At 43.1% G+C, this 14,570-nt stretch overlaps 2 protein-coding genes across 2 annotated transcripts; both read left to right on the top strand.

The window, feature by feature from the left end:
• Positions 1-1,299: 1,299 nt before the first annotated feature.
• Positions 1,300-1,890, top strand: LOC129622143 (endogenous retrovirus group K member 7 Gag polyprotein-like). The gene has a single exon (XM_055539032.1). It carries the CDS (start codon positions 1,342-1,344, stop codon positions 1,888-1,890), a length of 549 nt encoding a protein of 182 aa, XP_055395007.1. The 5' UTR covers positions 1,300-1,341.
• A 7-nt stretch (positions 1,891-1,897) lies between these two features.
• LOC129621901 (endogenous retrovirus group K member 10 Gag polyprotein-like) lies at positions 1,898-5,134 on the top strand. Its single transcript, XM_055538857.1, has 3 exons — positions 1,898-2,878; positions 4,103-4,134; positions 4,531-5,134. Exons 1-3 carry the CDS (start codon positions 2,252-2,254, stop codon positions 4,781-4,783), a joined length of 912 nt encoding a protein of 303 aa, XP_055394832.1. The 5' UTR covers positions 1,898-2,251; the 3' UTR covers positions 4,784-5,134.
• The last annotated feature ends 9,436 nt before the right edge of the window (positions 5,135-14,570 follow it).

The raw sequence follows: 14,570 nt of genomic DNA, 5'->3' as shown, positions 1-14,570 counted from the left end.
TGGGTGACTTTCCGACCTTCCGTCTCCTCGCCCGCACTCCCCGTTGGAATTTAAGTTACGTTTAAACGTGCCAGGGAAGGATCCCTGGCTTTGGTGTGAGATCTGAATTTGAATCCAGCCTTCACTTGCGGTTTAGTGTGATGCTGATTTGGATATTCGGTCTCCAGTCAATTTTCCTACGTGTGATATAGAGGCTGCCTCCCAGCGGTTGCATTATAATCACACTTGGAGGGAAAAATGGAATACCCAGTGCCTCACAGCCAGTTCATCACCGTCGTTTCTTTGATGCCACAACTACCCTGGTTCTCCTATGTCTGGTTCTGCCTCTCTGCTCCCTCATCCCTCCGTGGCCTTTTCTCCAAATTAAATCTTAATCTTGCTGCTCCTCTCTCTGAAATCCCTTTCTTGGGAGAAATCTTTAATTGTCAGGACTTACACTCTCACCTTTGTAATGATCATAGTTGAATATTCCATCAGCCTTGTTGTTCACTTGCTCAGTCGTGACTGACTCGAGACCCCATGAACTGCGGCATGCCAGGTTTCTCTGTCCTTTACTAGCTCCTGGAGTTTACTCAAACTCATGTCCATTGACTCAGTGATCTCATCCAACCATCTCATCTGTTGCCTCCTTCTCTTCTTGCCCTCAATCTTTCCCAGCAAGAGGGTCTTTTCCAATGACTCGGCTCTTCGCATCCCGTGGTGAAAGTATTGGAGCTTCAGCTTTGCAGGGAGCTGCCAGTGAGAACGGGGTCCTTTGTCTGAAGGACACAGCTCTGGGAGCTGCCTCAGTCCTTGAGGGTTTGCTTGCAAACATAGCTCTCTGTCCCGCCACCCCAGAGATTAAGCGCTTATTTACTGCAGGCACCTGGAGTTCTGTGCAAACTTCTCACGCACAGAGAAATGTTATCTGGTGTAAGAAATAATAACAGGGTGCCATTCCCATGCTCTCAAGATTTCTTGTGACTGTTTGTAAGATGTGTAGGTCAAACAAAGAAAATGTTAACTGTCTTGTCTTTCTCACGCTCTTCTGTATAAATATGAGATGCTGAATAAAGTTGGTGTCAGACTGCGTCCCTTCGTGGAGACGTGTCTGAACCTCTCAACCCCATCTTTGTTGTAGATTTCTCTTGCTTTAGTTTCTTTTCTCAGCCCCGCCGTGCACGTTCTCGGGACCTGATCAACTGCCGGCTGGCACCGGCAGGTGGCGCCCGAACAGGGACTCGGGAATCGGAGCGCGAGGACGGCCGCTGCCCACCAAGATTGAGGTAAGTGACAAGGAATTCCTAATTAATTAAATGAAGTAAAAGGGGCAGGGAGTGTTACTGTCGAGAGTAATAAATCATGGGACAAGGCAATAGCCGCCAGTTATTTGTACATATGTTGAAAACTATGTTAAAAGGTAGGGGAATTCATGTAAATAAGTTACAGCTAGAGAAGTTTTTACTTTTTATAGAAGAGGTTTGTCCCTGGTTTCCAGAGGAAGGAACAGTTAGTCTGGAAACTTGGAAAAAGATAAGAAAACAATTGCAGACATATTATTCCATACATGGTCCCAATCGTGTTCCTGTGGATGCTTTTTCTTTGTGGACTCTCATAAGAGACTGTCTGGATCCTGAACATGGGGGACATAAAATTCAAACGGCTCTCAGGGATTCCACAGAACCCGAAGTTGCAGAGCCTTCCGCCCCTCCACCTGAGCCGCTTTATGCTGTGCCTGAGGGAACAGCTTGTAAGGCTGCAGGGAATGATGATATGTTAAGCTCTGATGAACAGGAAGAGTTAAATGAACAAGTGGCTCAGTACCATAGGGAGGATATGCCTTGGGAAATGATGGTTAACATGCAATCCCCCTCGGGAAAAAGGGGAATTAAAGCATTCAGGGCTTTCTGAAGAACAGCTGGAGAATTTAATTCAGAAGATTGTTATAGCAGTAAAAAAGGAGGCACAGGGAGACTCCCACTCCAGCCAGCCTGTGCCTCCAGCATGTCCTCCCTTGGTTCTTGCTGGACTCGATCCACCTCCGCCTTTTGTAGAGCCGCGAGAGCTTATATCTATCCCTGCTTCTTTGCCTGGTGAAAACATAAAAATTAGAAGTGAGATATTATTATCTCCTCTTCAACAAGCGATTAAGCGAGCTAATGAAGAAAGAGAACATATTCCCGGGTTTTCAAGAATCTATCCAGTATTTGAAAATGCTCAACAGCAGAGGTATTATAAACCGCTGCCCTTTAAGCAACTAAAAGAGTTAAAAATGGCTTGTGCACAATACGGCCCGACTGCGCCGTTTACTCAGGCTATTATAGAGGCTTTAGGAAATCAAAATCTGCCACCTAATGATTGGAAACAGGTTGCTCGGGCTTGTTTATCTGGAGGAGATTATTTACTATGGAAATCTGAGTTTGCTGAGCAGTGTGGGATCACAGCTGATATCCATCGGCGACAGGGACTGTACACCACTTATGAAATGATGGTGGGAGAGGGAGATTATCGAGACACTAATAGTCAACTTAATTATTTGCCTGGAGCCTACCCTCAGATTAGTGCTGCGGCTTTACGAGCATGGAAAAAGCTTCCAAATTCTGATAAAAAGACTGAAGATTTATCTAAAATTCGCCAGGGGCCAGATGAACCATATCAGGATTTTGTTGCCCGCCTGCTTGAGGCAATTGGTGAAGTGATAGGGGATGAACAGGCGGGGATGGTGTTGGCTAAACAGCTTGCTTATGAGAATGCCAGTTCGGCTTGTCAAGCTGCCTTGAGACCTTACAGAAAAAAGGGAGGCTTATCTGATTATGTACGGATTTGTGCCGATATCGGCCCTTCCTACATTCAAGGCATAACTTTGGCCACAACATCACAGGAAAAGACAGTCAAAGAAGTACTGTATCAACAACAAAAGCGAGATAAGGGATAAAATTTTACAATTTGCTCACTACCACCAATTTCTCTTCCCAAAAATTGTTGTTTCTCAGCCCCTAACTGTATTTACTGATGGCTCTTCTAATGGAATAGCTAGTTTGATTATACAGCACAATACCACCGCCTGGCGTACTAATTATAAGTCTGCTCAAAAAGTAGAACTATTTGCCGTTTTTCAGGCTTTATTACAAATCTCTGCTCCATTTAATTTATATTCAGACAGTCAATATATCATAAGAGCCTTAAACACTATTGAGACTGTTCCATTTATTGGTACTCTGAATTCTACTATCCAAACTCTTTTTCGTGATATACAACATTTAATTTGCTCCAGAGTTAATAAATGCTATTTCGGTTATATTTGTGCTCACTCTGGACTTCCTGGACCTTTAACACGAGGCAATGCTTTGGCTGACGAAGCTACACGTATGATATTTCCTTCATTGGAACAAATGGCAAAGACTTCTCACAGCTTACACCATCAAAACAGTAATAGCTTGAGACTTCAATTTGACATTACTCGAGAAGCTGCCAGACAGATTGTTAAGCAATGTCAAACATGTCCTCAATTTTTTAGTGTCCCTCATTATGGAGTTAATCCCCGAGGATTGTTGCCAAACGATATATGGCAAATGGATGTTACCCATATTCCTGAATTTGGTAAACAAAAATTTGTTTATGTTACTATTGACACCTTCTCCGGCTTTTTACATGCCTCTCTACAATCTGAAAAAGCTAACATTGTATAGCTCATTGCATTAAATGTTTTGCTGTTATGGGAACCCCTAAGACCATAAAAACAGACAATGGTCCAAGATACACTAGAAAAAATTTTCAACTATTTTGTACGCAATTGTCTATCTCACATAAAACATGTATCCCTTATAATCCTCAAGGTCAAGAAATTATTGAACGGGCACATCAAACTCTCAAACTTCAATTACAAAAACTAAAAAAGGGGGAATTGTATCCCAATACCCCCTCCAACTCTCTAAACCATGCTTTATTTGTTCTAAATTTTTTACAATTGGATATAAGTGGCCGTTTAGCAGCACAGCGATTTTGGAATTTTGATGTGCAAACAATAAGACCTAAAGTCTTTTGGAAAGACCCACTTGGAAAATGGTATGGACCAGATCCTGTACTAATCTGGGGACGAGGGCATGTTTGTGTTTTCCCACAGGATGCCGAAGCGCCGCGCTGGCTGCCGGAAAGGTTGGTACGCACGGTGGAGACGATCGCTAGTAAACCAGATGAAGAGATTGGCGATTCAAGAGCATGATGAATTACCATCTCGGCAACAACTTCAGGCATTGATGCGAGAGGCACAGAATCGTGTTGCTGTGCAGGGCCTTTAAGCTTTCTGATAACCTTATTAATTATCTTAAATCAGATTAATACTGCACATTCTGAAGAATATTCAAATGCTTACTGGGCTTATTTTCCCGATCCTCCCCTTCTCCAACCGGTGGGCTGGGAGGGTCGGTCCATTCCCATATACACTAATGATACTGTGGCTTTGGGTGGTTTTTCAGATAAACATATTATTCCTAATCAAGTTAATTTAGCTTATCATGGAGTGTTTGATCGCTTACCTATTTGTCTGTCTAGATATTTTAATTCAACAGGATGTCTTTTTGTTGGGGAGTCAGGATATGCTGATCATGACAATGGTTGGAGCCTATACATTCCTGGAGTAACGAAAGAATCTGGAACTCCTCAACGCCGTAATGGAACTGGTCCTTTAGATATCCCTTTCTGCGACTTTGGAACAAGGGGAAGAGTCACTGCTGCACCATGGAAACTGTGTCGAGATGGAACTGCTACGGTTTATAACATATTTGGGACAAATGAGTCATTGTGAGACTGGTCTCCAGACTCGGCCCGAAACCCTGGAGCTCAGGACAATAGGAACTTTGCATCCCGTATTTGGAACTTGGGCGGCTCTAAAGTGTTCCAAACTGAAATCTGGAAATTAGCTGCTGCCCTTGGATGTGAGGGTTCCTACCTTCAGGTGGGATCGAAAGTGAGACACGGTTATTTATGGAATCTCACCATGAGGTACCCTCGTGCATGTGTGCCTCACCCTTATGCTTTACTAGTAGGATCTGTAAACATACAACCTGGGTTACGAAATTATGATGTAACTTGTAACAATTGTACCTTAACTAACTGCATTAGGGGAATTCTAATCAAACTAGGGTTCTAGTCTTAAGACAGCCTGCTTTTGTTATGGTTCCTGTAAAGATCAATGGGTCTTGGTATGATGAAAGAGGACTTGAACTTTGGAGAGAAGTAGAGGGTGCTTTAATGCGTTATCGTAGGGGAATAGGGTTAGTAATTCTGGGATTTGTAGCTTTGGTAACCCTTATTGCTTCCTCGATTACTGCAGCCTTGACCCTGGCACACTCAGTGCAAACTGCAACTTTTGTTAATAATCTGGCACAAAATGTATCCGTTACCCTGGGGACTCAAGAAGATATTGACAAAAAGCTAGAAGATCGATTGAATGCCCTTTATGATGTTGTAAAATTTTTAGGTAAAGAGGTTCAAAGTATAAAGTTGAGATTACGGGTACAATGTCTGCTGATTTTCGATGGATCTGTGTTACCCCAAAAAACTATAATGGTAGTAAAACTGCTTGGGATAAGGTGAAAGCTCATTTAGAAGGTATTTGGCATAATGAAAATATTTCCTTAGATTTACTGCATCTACATCAAGAAATAATGAGCATTGAAAATGCACCTAGACCTGATTTGGATGTTGCAAAAAGAGCTGAGTCTTTTGTTAAAAAACTTTTTCGACATGTACCTACCGTCAATAGTATTTGGTACTTGGGAGTGGCCATAGGAGGACTATTCTTAATAATTTTAACTGTTTTATTTCTTGCACCTTGTTTAATTAAAAAACTGATTGATGATCTATGGATGATAAAGGCTTCCATCTATGAAAATGGTCTGCGGTTGAAGGAACATAAGCGTGCACCTATATAAAAAGAAAGGGGGAGATGTGGGGAGCTGCCCGTGAGTACGGGGTCCTTTGTCCAAAGGACACAGCTCTGGGAGCTGCCTCAGTCCTTGAGGGTTTGCTTGCAAACATAGCTCTCTGTCCTGCCACCCCAGAGATTAAGCGCTTATTTACTGCAGGCACCTGGAGTTCTGTGCAAACTTCTCACGCACAGAGAAATGTTATCTGGTGTAAGAAATAATAACAGGGTGCCATTCCCATGCTCTCAAGATTTCTTGTGACTGTTTGTAAGATGTGTAGGTCAAACAAAGAAAATGTTAACTGTCTTGTCTTTCTCACGCTCTTCTGTATAAATATGAGATGCTGAATAAAGTTGGGGTCAGACTGCGTCCCTTCGTGGAGACGTGTCTCAACCTCTCGACCCCATCTTTGTTGTAGATTTCTCTTGCTTTAGTTTCTTTTCTCAGCCCCGCCGTGCACGTTCTTGGGACCTGATCGACTGCCGGCTGGCACCAGCAAGCTTCAGCATCAGTCCTTCCAATGAATATTCAGGATTGAGTTCCTTTAGGATTGACTGGTTGGATCTCCTTGCAGTCCAAGGGAGTCTCAAGGGAGTCTTCTCCAGCAAAACAGTTCAAAAACATGAATTCTTCAGCTCTCAGCCTTCTCTATGGTCCAACTCTCATATCCATCAGCCTCGAGTTCTCACCTAAACTCTAGTCCCAAATTCCAGATAAATACAGGCATTTGTGTTTGCTCCAAAGCCAGCACATCAAAACTGAAATCTTCCTCTTCTTCCCCTTCCTCCACTCAGATTGGTTTCTGTGCCTGACATTACTGTTTCTATTAATAGCAGTTTAATTTTCCCTGTCCTTGATCATAAAACCTTATAATCCGATTAAGCATAGAAAGCAGTCTCCCTCCTGCCCATATGGAAGGCTGTGCTCTTATCTGGAGGTTCGACTGAGGAAGAAGCCACTTTCAAGCTTGATTAGATTGTAAGCAGAATTACTGAAGCTTTTTGAGTGAGGGTCTCAGCTTTTTCCCGGCTGTTGTCTGGAGACTACCCTCAGGTCACAGATGTTCCCACACTTCCTTACCATGGCCTTCTCCAACATGGCTGCTCACTAAATCAAGCTTGGAGAGAGAAACTCTGAGCTCAGGGAAGGCCCAGTCCTTCTTTTAAGGGCTTTTATTTGATTAAATCAGGGTTTCCCAGGTGGCTCAGTGGAAAGAATTTGCCCACCAATGCAGGAGAGAATGAGAGACATGAGTTGAGTCCCTGTGTCAGGAAGATCCCCTGGAGGAAGACATAGCAGCCCACTCAAGGATTCTTGCTTGGAGAATCCCATGGATAGAGGAGCCTGGTGGGCTACAGTCCATGGGGTCACAAAGAGTCAGTAAGTCAGAGCACACACACAGTATTCAATACCCAAGGGCCTGACACCCAAATCGTGATTTAGGGTCTTAATTACATTTGCAAAGTCCATCATCCAGAGGACTTCCCTGGTGGTACAATGGTTAAGAATCCCTTCAAAACAGGGGATGCAGATTCTATTTATGGTCAGGGAACTAAGATCTCACTTACCACGGAGCAACTAGAGAAGCTGAAAGGAAGACCAACACTTTCAAAAAAGAAAGAAAAAGAAAATCCTTCATCTGTTCCTATTCATTCAGTTCAGTTCAGTTCAGTCGCTCAGTCGTGTCCCACTCTTTGTGACCCCATGAACTGCAGCACACCAGGCCCCCCTGTCCATCACCAACTCCCGGAGTTCATCCAAACTCATGTGCATAGAGTCGGTGATACCATCCAGCCATCTCATCCTCTGTTATCCCCTTCTCCTCCTGCCCCCAATCCCTCCCAGCATCAGAGTCATTTCCAATGAGTTAACTCTTCGTATGACGTGGCCAAAGTATTGGAGTTACAGCTTTAGCATCAGTCCTTCCAATGAACACCCAGGACTGATCTCCTTTATGATGGACTGGTTGGATCTCCTTGCAGTCCAAGGGACTCTCATGAGTCTTCTCCAGCACCACAGTTTAAAAGCATCAATTTTTCGGTGGTCAACTTTCTTGACCGTCCAACTCTCACATCCATTCATGATCACTGGAAAAACCATAGCCTTGACTAGACGGACCTTTGTTGGCAAAGTAATGTCTCTGCTTTTCAATATGCTATCTAGGTTGGTCATAACTTTCCTTCCAAGGATTAAGCCTCTTTTAATTTCATGGCAGCAGTCACCACCTGCAGTGATTTTGGAGCCCAGAAAAATAAAGTCTGTTTTATTTTTCCACTGTTTCCCCATCTATTTCCCATGAAGCGATGGGACTGGATGCCATGATCTTTGTTTTCTGAATGTTGAGCTTTAAGCCAACTTTTTCACTCTCCACTTTCACTTTCATCAAGAGGCTTTTGAGTTCCTCTTCACTTTCTGCCATAAGGGTGGTGTCATCTGCATATCTGAAATTATTGATATTTCTCCTGGCAATCTTGATTCCAGCTTGTGCTTCTTCCAGCCCAGCGTTTCTCATGATGTACTCTGCATATAAGTTAAATAAGCCGGGTAACAATATACAGCCTTGGCGTACTCTTTTTCCTATTTGGAACCAGTCTGTTGTTCCATGTCCAGTTCTAACTGTTGCTTCCTGACCTGCATACAGATTTCTCAAGAGGCAGGTCAGGTGGTCTGGTATTCCCATCTCTTTCACAATTTTCCACAGTTTATTGTGATCCACACAGTCAAAGGCTTTGGCATAGTCAATAAAGCAGAAATAGATGTTTTTCTGGAACTCTCTTGCTTTTTCCATGATCCAGTGGATGTTGGCAATTTGATCTCTGGTTCCTCTGCCTTTTCTAAAACCAGGTTAAACATCTGGACGTTCACGGTTCACATATTGCTGACGCCTGGCTTGGAGAATTTTGAGTATTACTTTACTAGCGTGTGAGATGAGTGCAATTGTGTGGTCGTTTGAGCTTTCTTTGGCATTGCCTTTCTTTGGGACTGGAATGAAAACTGACCTTTTCCAGTCCTGTGGCCACTGCTGAGTTTTCCAAATTTGCTGGCATATTGAGTGTAGCACTTTCACAGCATCATCTTTCAGTATTTGAAATAGCTCAACTGGAATTCCATCACCTCCACTTAGCTTTGTTCATAGTGATGCTTCCTAAGGCCCACTTGACTTCACATTCCAGGATGTCTGGCTCTAGATCACACCATCGTGATTATCTTGGTCATGAAGATCTTTTTTGTACAGTTCTTCTGTGTATTCTTGCCACCTCTTCTTAATATCTTCTGCTTCTGTTAAGTCCATACCATTTCTGTCCTTTATCGAGCCCATCTTTGCATCAAATGTTCCCTTGGTATCTCTAATTTTCTTGAAGAGATCTCTAGTCTTTCCCATTCTGTTGTTTTCCTCTATTTCTTTACATTGATTGCTGAGGAAGACTTTCTTACCTCTCCTTGCTATTCTTTGGAACTCTGCATTCAGATGCTTATATCTTTCCTTTTCTCCTTTGCTTTTCGCTTCTCTTCTTTTCACAGCTATTTGTAAGGCTTCCTCAGACAGCCATTTTGCTTTTTTGCATTTCTTTTCCATGGGGATGGTCTTGATCCCTGTCTCCTGTACAATGTCACGAACCTCTGTCCATAGTTCATCAGGCACTCTATCTATCAGATCTAGGCCCTTAAATCTATTTCTTGCTTCCACTGTATAATCATAAGGAATTTGATTTAGGTCATACCTGAATGGTCTAGTGGTTTTCCCTACTTTCTTCAATTTAAGTCTGAATTTGGCAATAAGGAGTTCATGATCTGAGCCACAGTCAGCTCCCACTCTTGTTTTTGCTGACTGTATAGAGCTTCTCCATCTTTGGCTGGAAAGAATATAAGCAATCTGATTTCGGTGTTGACCATCTGGTGATGTCCATGTATAGAGTCTTCTCTTGTGTTGTTGGAAGAGGGTGTTTGCTATGACCAGTGTGTTCTCTCTCTCTCTCTCTACTAGCCTTTGCCCTGCTTCATTCCGTATTCCAAGGCCAAATTTGCCTGTTACCCCAGGTGTTTCTTGACTTCCTACTTTTGCATTCCAGTTCCCTATAATGAAAAGGACATCTTTTTTTGGGAGTTAGTTCTAAAAGGTCTTGTAGGTCTTCATAGAACCGTTCAACTTCAGCTTCTTCAGCGTTACTGGTTGGGGCATAGACTTGGATTACTGTGATAATGAATGGTTTGCCTTGGAAACGAACAGAGATCATTTTGTGGTTTTTGAGATTGCATCCAAGTACTGCATTTCGGACTCTTCTGTAGACCATGATGGCTACTCCTAGTCATTAGCTGCAGGCAAGTCACAGGTGCTGTCTTACCCTCAAGGGTGTAAACAGCAGGAGCAGGAATCTTGAGGCCACCTAAGGTCTGTTGGCCACATGGTTCTTCACCTCACAGAATCCTTTTCTTCTACTGAATTACTGTAACATACGTGGGAACTGCTAATATGACACAAGTTCCTTTCTGCAATGTTCATTTGTGGGTATATGTGTGTACGTAAGCGCATTTGTCCTCTCTAACAATATTATAAACTCCTGGTAGGTCTGTACTTCTCCCAAATTTCTTTCAGGATGCTGGACATATAGGAAGCACTTATGAAGTGTTTGCAGGATAAAATAATGACCTGAATTACAAAAGCATTCTTCATGGATAAATCCAATGATCATTCACTCATTCAAAATGGATGAGAGGCACAGAGCAGAGTGTCTAAGAACAGAAATGCTGGAGCCAGACTGTCTGGGCTGAATCCCAGATCTGTTACTCGCTCTGAGGCCTTAGGCAAGTTGCTTATCCCGTCTCTGCCTTAGTTTCCCCATCTGTGACCTAAGTATGATACCAGTTTCCTTTTCATAGAGTTATTATCAGAATGAAGTTAATAATCGTGAAGTATTTTGAACTGTCCCTGGCTCACTGGCAGTACTATGGCTGTTGATTAAAAATTAAACGCCTCCCCTGAGTCAGATGCTGTGTTAAGCACCAGAGCACAAAGATGAGTGAGACCGAGTCCCTGCAACCAAGACACTCGCAATCCAGAAGACAGGTACGTTATTTCTCTCTCTTTACTTGCCATTTCAGTACTAAGAATGAAAACACGTGTTTTGCCATTAATGGGCATAAAATCCTTAGTCAATATGTAAATAATATTGAAAGACCATTTTTGAAGTGTTCTTTTTGAAAGACAGAGAATGTTTTCATTAAAACTTATTCAGGATAGGGAAAACTTGTATTGAAATGTGTTCAAGAAAGAGTTAACTTTCAAGACAATCTATTTAAAATTGCAGAAAGAGACTTGCAAGCTGCTTAAGAACTTGCATATTTAGACCTCAAGAGTCTGTCTGGATTACAGAGGGGACAACCCCACTGAACCGATGGGGTTCAGTGGTCTGACACTGTTACGGTGCCTAAGACACGTCTTCATAAACCACACTGCATCCAGAGGAAGACGATCATAACAGTGCTTGAGAAAAACCATTAGAGGAACTAGGAGTAGGTATTCAGCTTGAGAAAGACTAAGCAGGGCAATGAGAATTATTTTCCAGCATGGAAAAGCTCTCTGGTTCAGGAGGAAAAACCTATATTTGCTCTAGGAGATAGGATGAGGACTAGATTTCGATCAATCACAGTTGAGGGCTGTCTGAGAGAAGATGACTAACAAGAGCATTGGTTTTGAAGTCAAAGAGGCCTGAGTACCAACCTCAGCTTCATGGAACCCCTCGTCCTTTCACACTGGTCCCCTAGCATCTCTGGCCTCTGATCAGGGCAGAATTCCAACTGGGTACCGCCCGCCTTTTTGCACATGATGGGATAGGAGGTCAGAAGAGGGGTGTCCTTCAGCCTGAAATCCTTTTCTCTGTTTTTCTTTTTTCTTTTTTTCTGAAAGAAACTGAAAGTGTTAGTCACTCAGTCGTGACCGACTCTTTGCAACCCCATGGAGTGTAGCCCACCAGGCTCCTCTGTCCATGGAATTCTCCAGGCAAGAATACTGGAGTGGGTGGCCATTCCCTTCTCCAGGGGATCTTCCCCAACCCAGGGATTGAACCTGAGTCTCTTGCATTGCAGGCAGATTCTTTATCATGTGAACCACCAGGGAAGCCTAGTGAACTTACATTTGTCCTTCCAGACTCAGCCAGAAGCTGATCATAGCGATAAACCAGATATTCCCACTCCAGTTAGAACAGTGGTCCCCAAACTTTTTGGCACCAGGGACTGCTTTCATGGAAGAGTTTTCCCACAGCTTGGGGCGGTGGAGGGGTGGAAGGGGCGGGGATAGTACTGAGAAGATTCAAGCAAGTACAGTTACTGTGCGCTTTATTTCAATTAGTATTCCATCGGCTGCACCTCAGATCATCAGGCATTAGATGCCGGAGGTTGGGGAAACCTGACTTAAAATATCTACCTATTAAGTATACCTGCCTGCTAGAATTATATATTCCCCTGTTCCTCACTTTGGCCACCTGATGCAAAGAACTGACTCATTGGAAAAGACCCTGATACTGGGAAAGATGGAAGGCAGGAGAAGGGGTCGACAGAGGATGAGATGGTTGGATGCCATTACCAACTCTATGGACATGAGTTTGAGTGAACTCCGGGAGTTGGTCATGGACAGGGAGGCCTGGCGTGCTGCAGGCCATGGGGTTGCAAAGAGTCGGACAGGACTGAGTGACTGAACTGACTTGAGTGTTCCTCACACCGTGAGTCTTTGGGAACAGAGCCATGCATCTTATTTATCTTTCTCTTTGCAGCATTTGGGTTCTAAGAAAAGCAGTTTGAATGAACAAGTGTTTTCATTAGTAAATATTATTTGGCCTGTCCACCCTTGGATCAAAAGTCCTTAAGTGTTGGGAACTCCAGTCACAGCACTTGTTTTTGCTATTGATATTGACATATTTGTCTTCAATGTCTTGTCCAGTTGAACAGATATATTGCCAACATCATCATTTCTCTGATTCCAGGGGTATCTAGCCCCTAAATTTTCATTTAAAAAAATATTTATTTATTTGGCTGGCCTGGGTCTTAGTTGCAGCATGTGGGATCTAGTTCCCTGACCTGGGGAACTTTGATCAAACCCAGGCCCCCTGCATTGGGAGAACAGAGTCTTAGCTATTTAACCAGAGAAGTCCCTAAATTCTCATTCTTTTGCAGTGGAAAAGGTGCTGCCCCTGGGGTGGTGTTGAGTGTGGTACGGAGAGCACACAGTCAAGATTTGGAGACTGAAGATTTCACCTTTGTAGCTCTGACTTCCACTCCTCCTCCCAGGCACCATCATCTCTATGGGAATGGAGCATTCTTTCAACTTAGATTCTTGCAAAGGATGGTAATTTTTTTCCTTTTAAATTGTTCTCAGAGGATGGTAATTCATATAGTGAGGGATAGTCGGTACCCACCAAGCTATCAAGGCAGATTATAATTAAACATTTAATTCCCTATTTTTTAATATTCTTGTATTTTGGTACCCATCAGTTCAGTTCAGTTCAATTCAGTCGCGTCCGACTGTTTGTGACCCAGGGACTGCAGCATGCCAGCCCTCCCTGTCCATCACCAACTCCCGGAGTTTACCCAAACTCATGTCCATCGAGTCGGTGATGCCATCCAGCCATCTCATCCTCTATCGTCCCCTTCTCCTCCCCGCTTCAATCTTTCCCAGCATCAGGGTCTCTTCCAATGGGTCAGTTCTCCCCACAATCTTTCCCAGCATCAGGGTCTTTTCCAATGGGTCAGTTCTCCCCATCAGGTGGCCAAAGTATTGGAGTTTCAGCTTCAGCATCAGTCCTTCCAGTGAATAGTCAGGACTGATTTCCTTTAGGATGGACTGGTTGGATCTCCTTGCTGTCCAACATCTATTTATTTAAAATTTATTTTTATTTATTTCTTAGCTGTGCTCTGTGGCATGGGGGATTTTCATTCTCTGAGCAGAGATGGAACCTGGGCTCACTGCAGTGGAAGTGTGGAATCCTAACCACTAGGAGGCCAGGAAAGTCCCAAAGCAGGTTGATTTCTTTACTTCTAAAAAAGTATCAGTCAATGTACTGCCAAAACCACAGTTTCTTTCCTTATTATTGAACATCTTTTCACTGTAGAAATTTAAAAAATTTTACTTTATTTTAATAAGAATTACCTCTACAGGAAGAAGAAGGTATAATATGCCACTCTGGGTAACAAGAGGAGGTGAAGATACAGATATGTAATTGCTTATTTATCCACAGACTCTCTCTAGAGGGATACATAGGATTATGATAATACCAGTTACCCCCAGGAGAAGAACAGGCAGGGTAGGAAGGAGACTTCTGGGGGGTTGAATCATGTAAATTACTTCACTTCCTTCCATACAAACATAAGCCAGGTAATAACTTTATGCCACTGACTTTGAAGGCATTGTTCAAGCGGCTTGCCATGTCACCGGGCCATTACTGTCAAATTAACGTGGTTGTGGGAAAATAAAGCTTAAGTACTTGGTCAGCAAGTGGCACTTGTGGACTGTGAGGGAGGAAGTTCAGCTGTGTCTAACATCGCTTGGGTTTTACCATCATTTTCTATTTTTAAAATTCTTTCATTTTCTTCCCGATTCAATTAACAAGTTTTTATTTAGTGCCTACTCTCTGCCCAGTAGTGTCCTAGGAATTCTAGGAGATATGAAAGAAG

Source organism: Bubalus kerabau, chromosome 10, assembly GCF_029407905.1.
Source record: "Bubalus kerabau isolate K-KA32 ecotype Philippines breed swamp buffalo chromosome 10, PCC_UOA_SB_1v2, whole genome shotgun sequence".
NCBI lineage: Eukaryota > Metazoa > Chordata > Mammalia > Artiodactyla > Bovidae > Bubalus > Bubalus kerabau.
Note: the sequence above shows the minus strand (reverse complement) of the source record. Positions and strands in the feature narration are given on the sequence as shown.

Coding starts and splice junctions, on each gene's coding strand:
- LOC129622143 (XM_055539032.1), top strand. CDS start 1,342: ATGGGACAAGGCAATAGCCGCCAGTTATTTGTACATATGTTGAAAACT.
- LOC129621901 (XM_055538857.1), top strand. CDS start 2,252: ATGGCTTGTGCACAATACGGCCCGACTGCGCCGTTTACTCAGGCTATT. Junction 2,879..4,102: donor AGGAAAAGACAGTCAAAGAA/GTACTGTATCAA, acceptor GTTTTCCCACAG/GATGCCGAAGCGCCGCGCTG. Junction 4,135..4,530: donor CCGCGCTGGCTGCCGGAAAG/GTTGGTACGCAC, acceptor TTGTCTGTCTAG/ATATTTTAATTCAACAGGAT.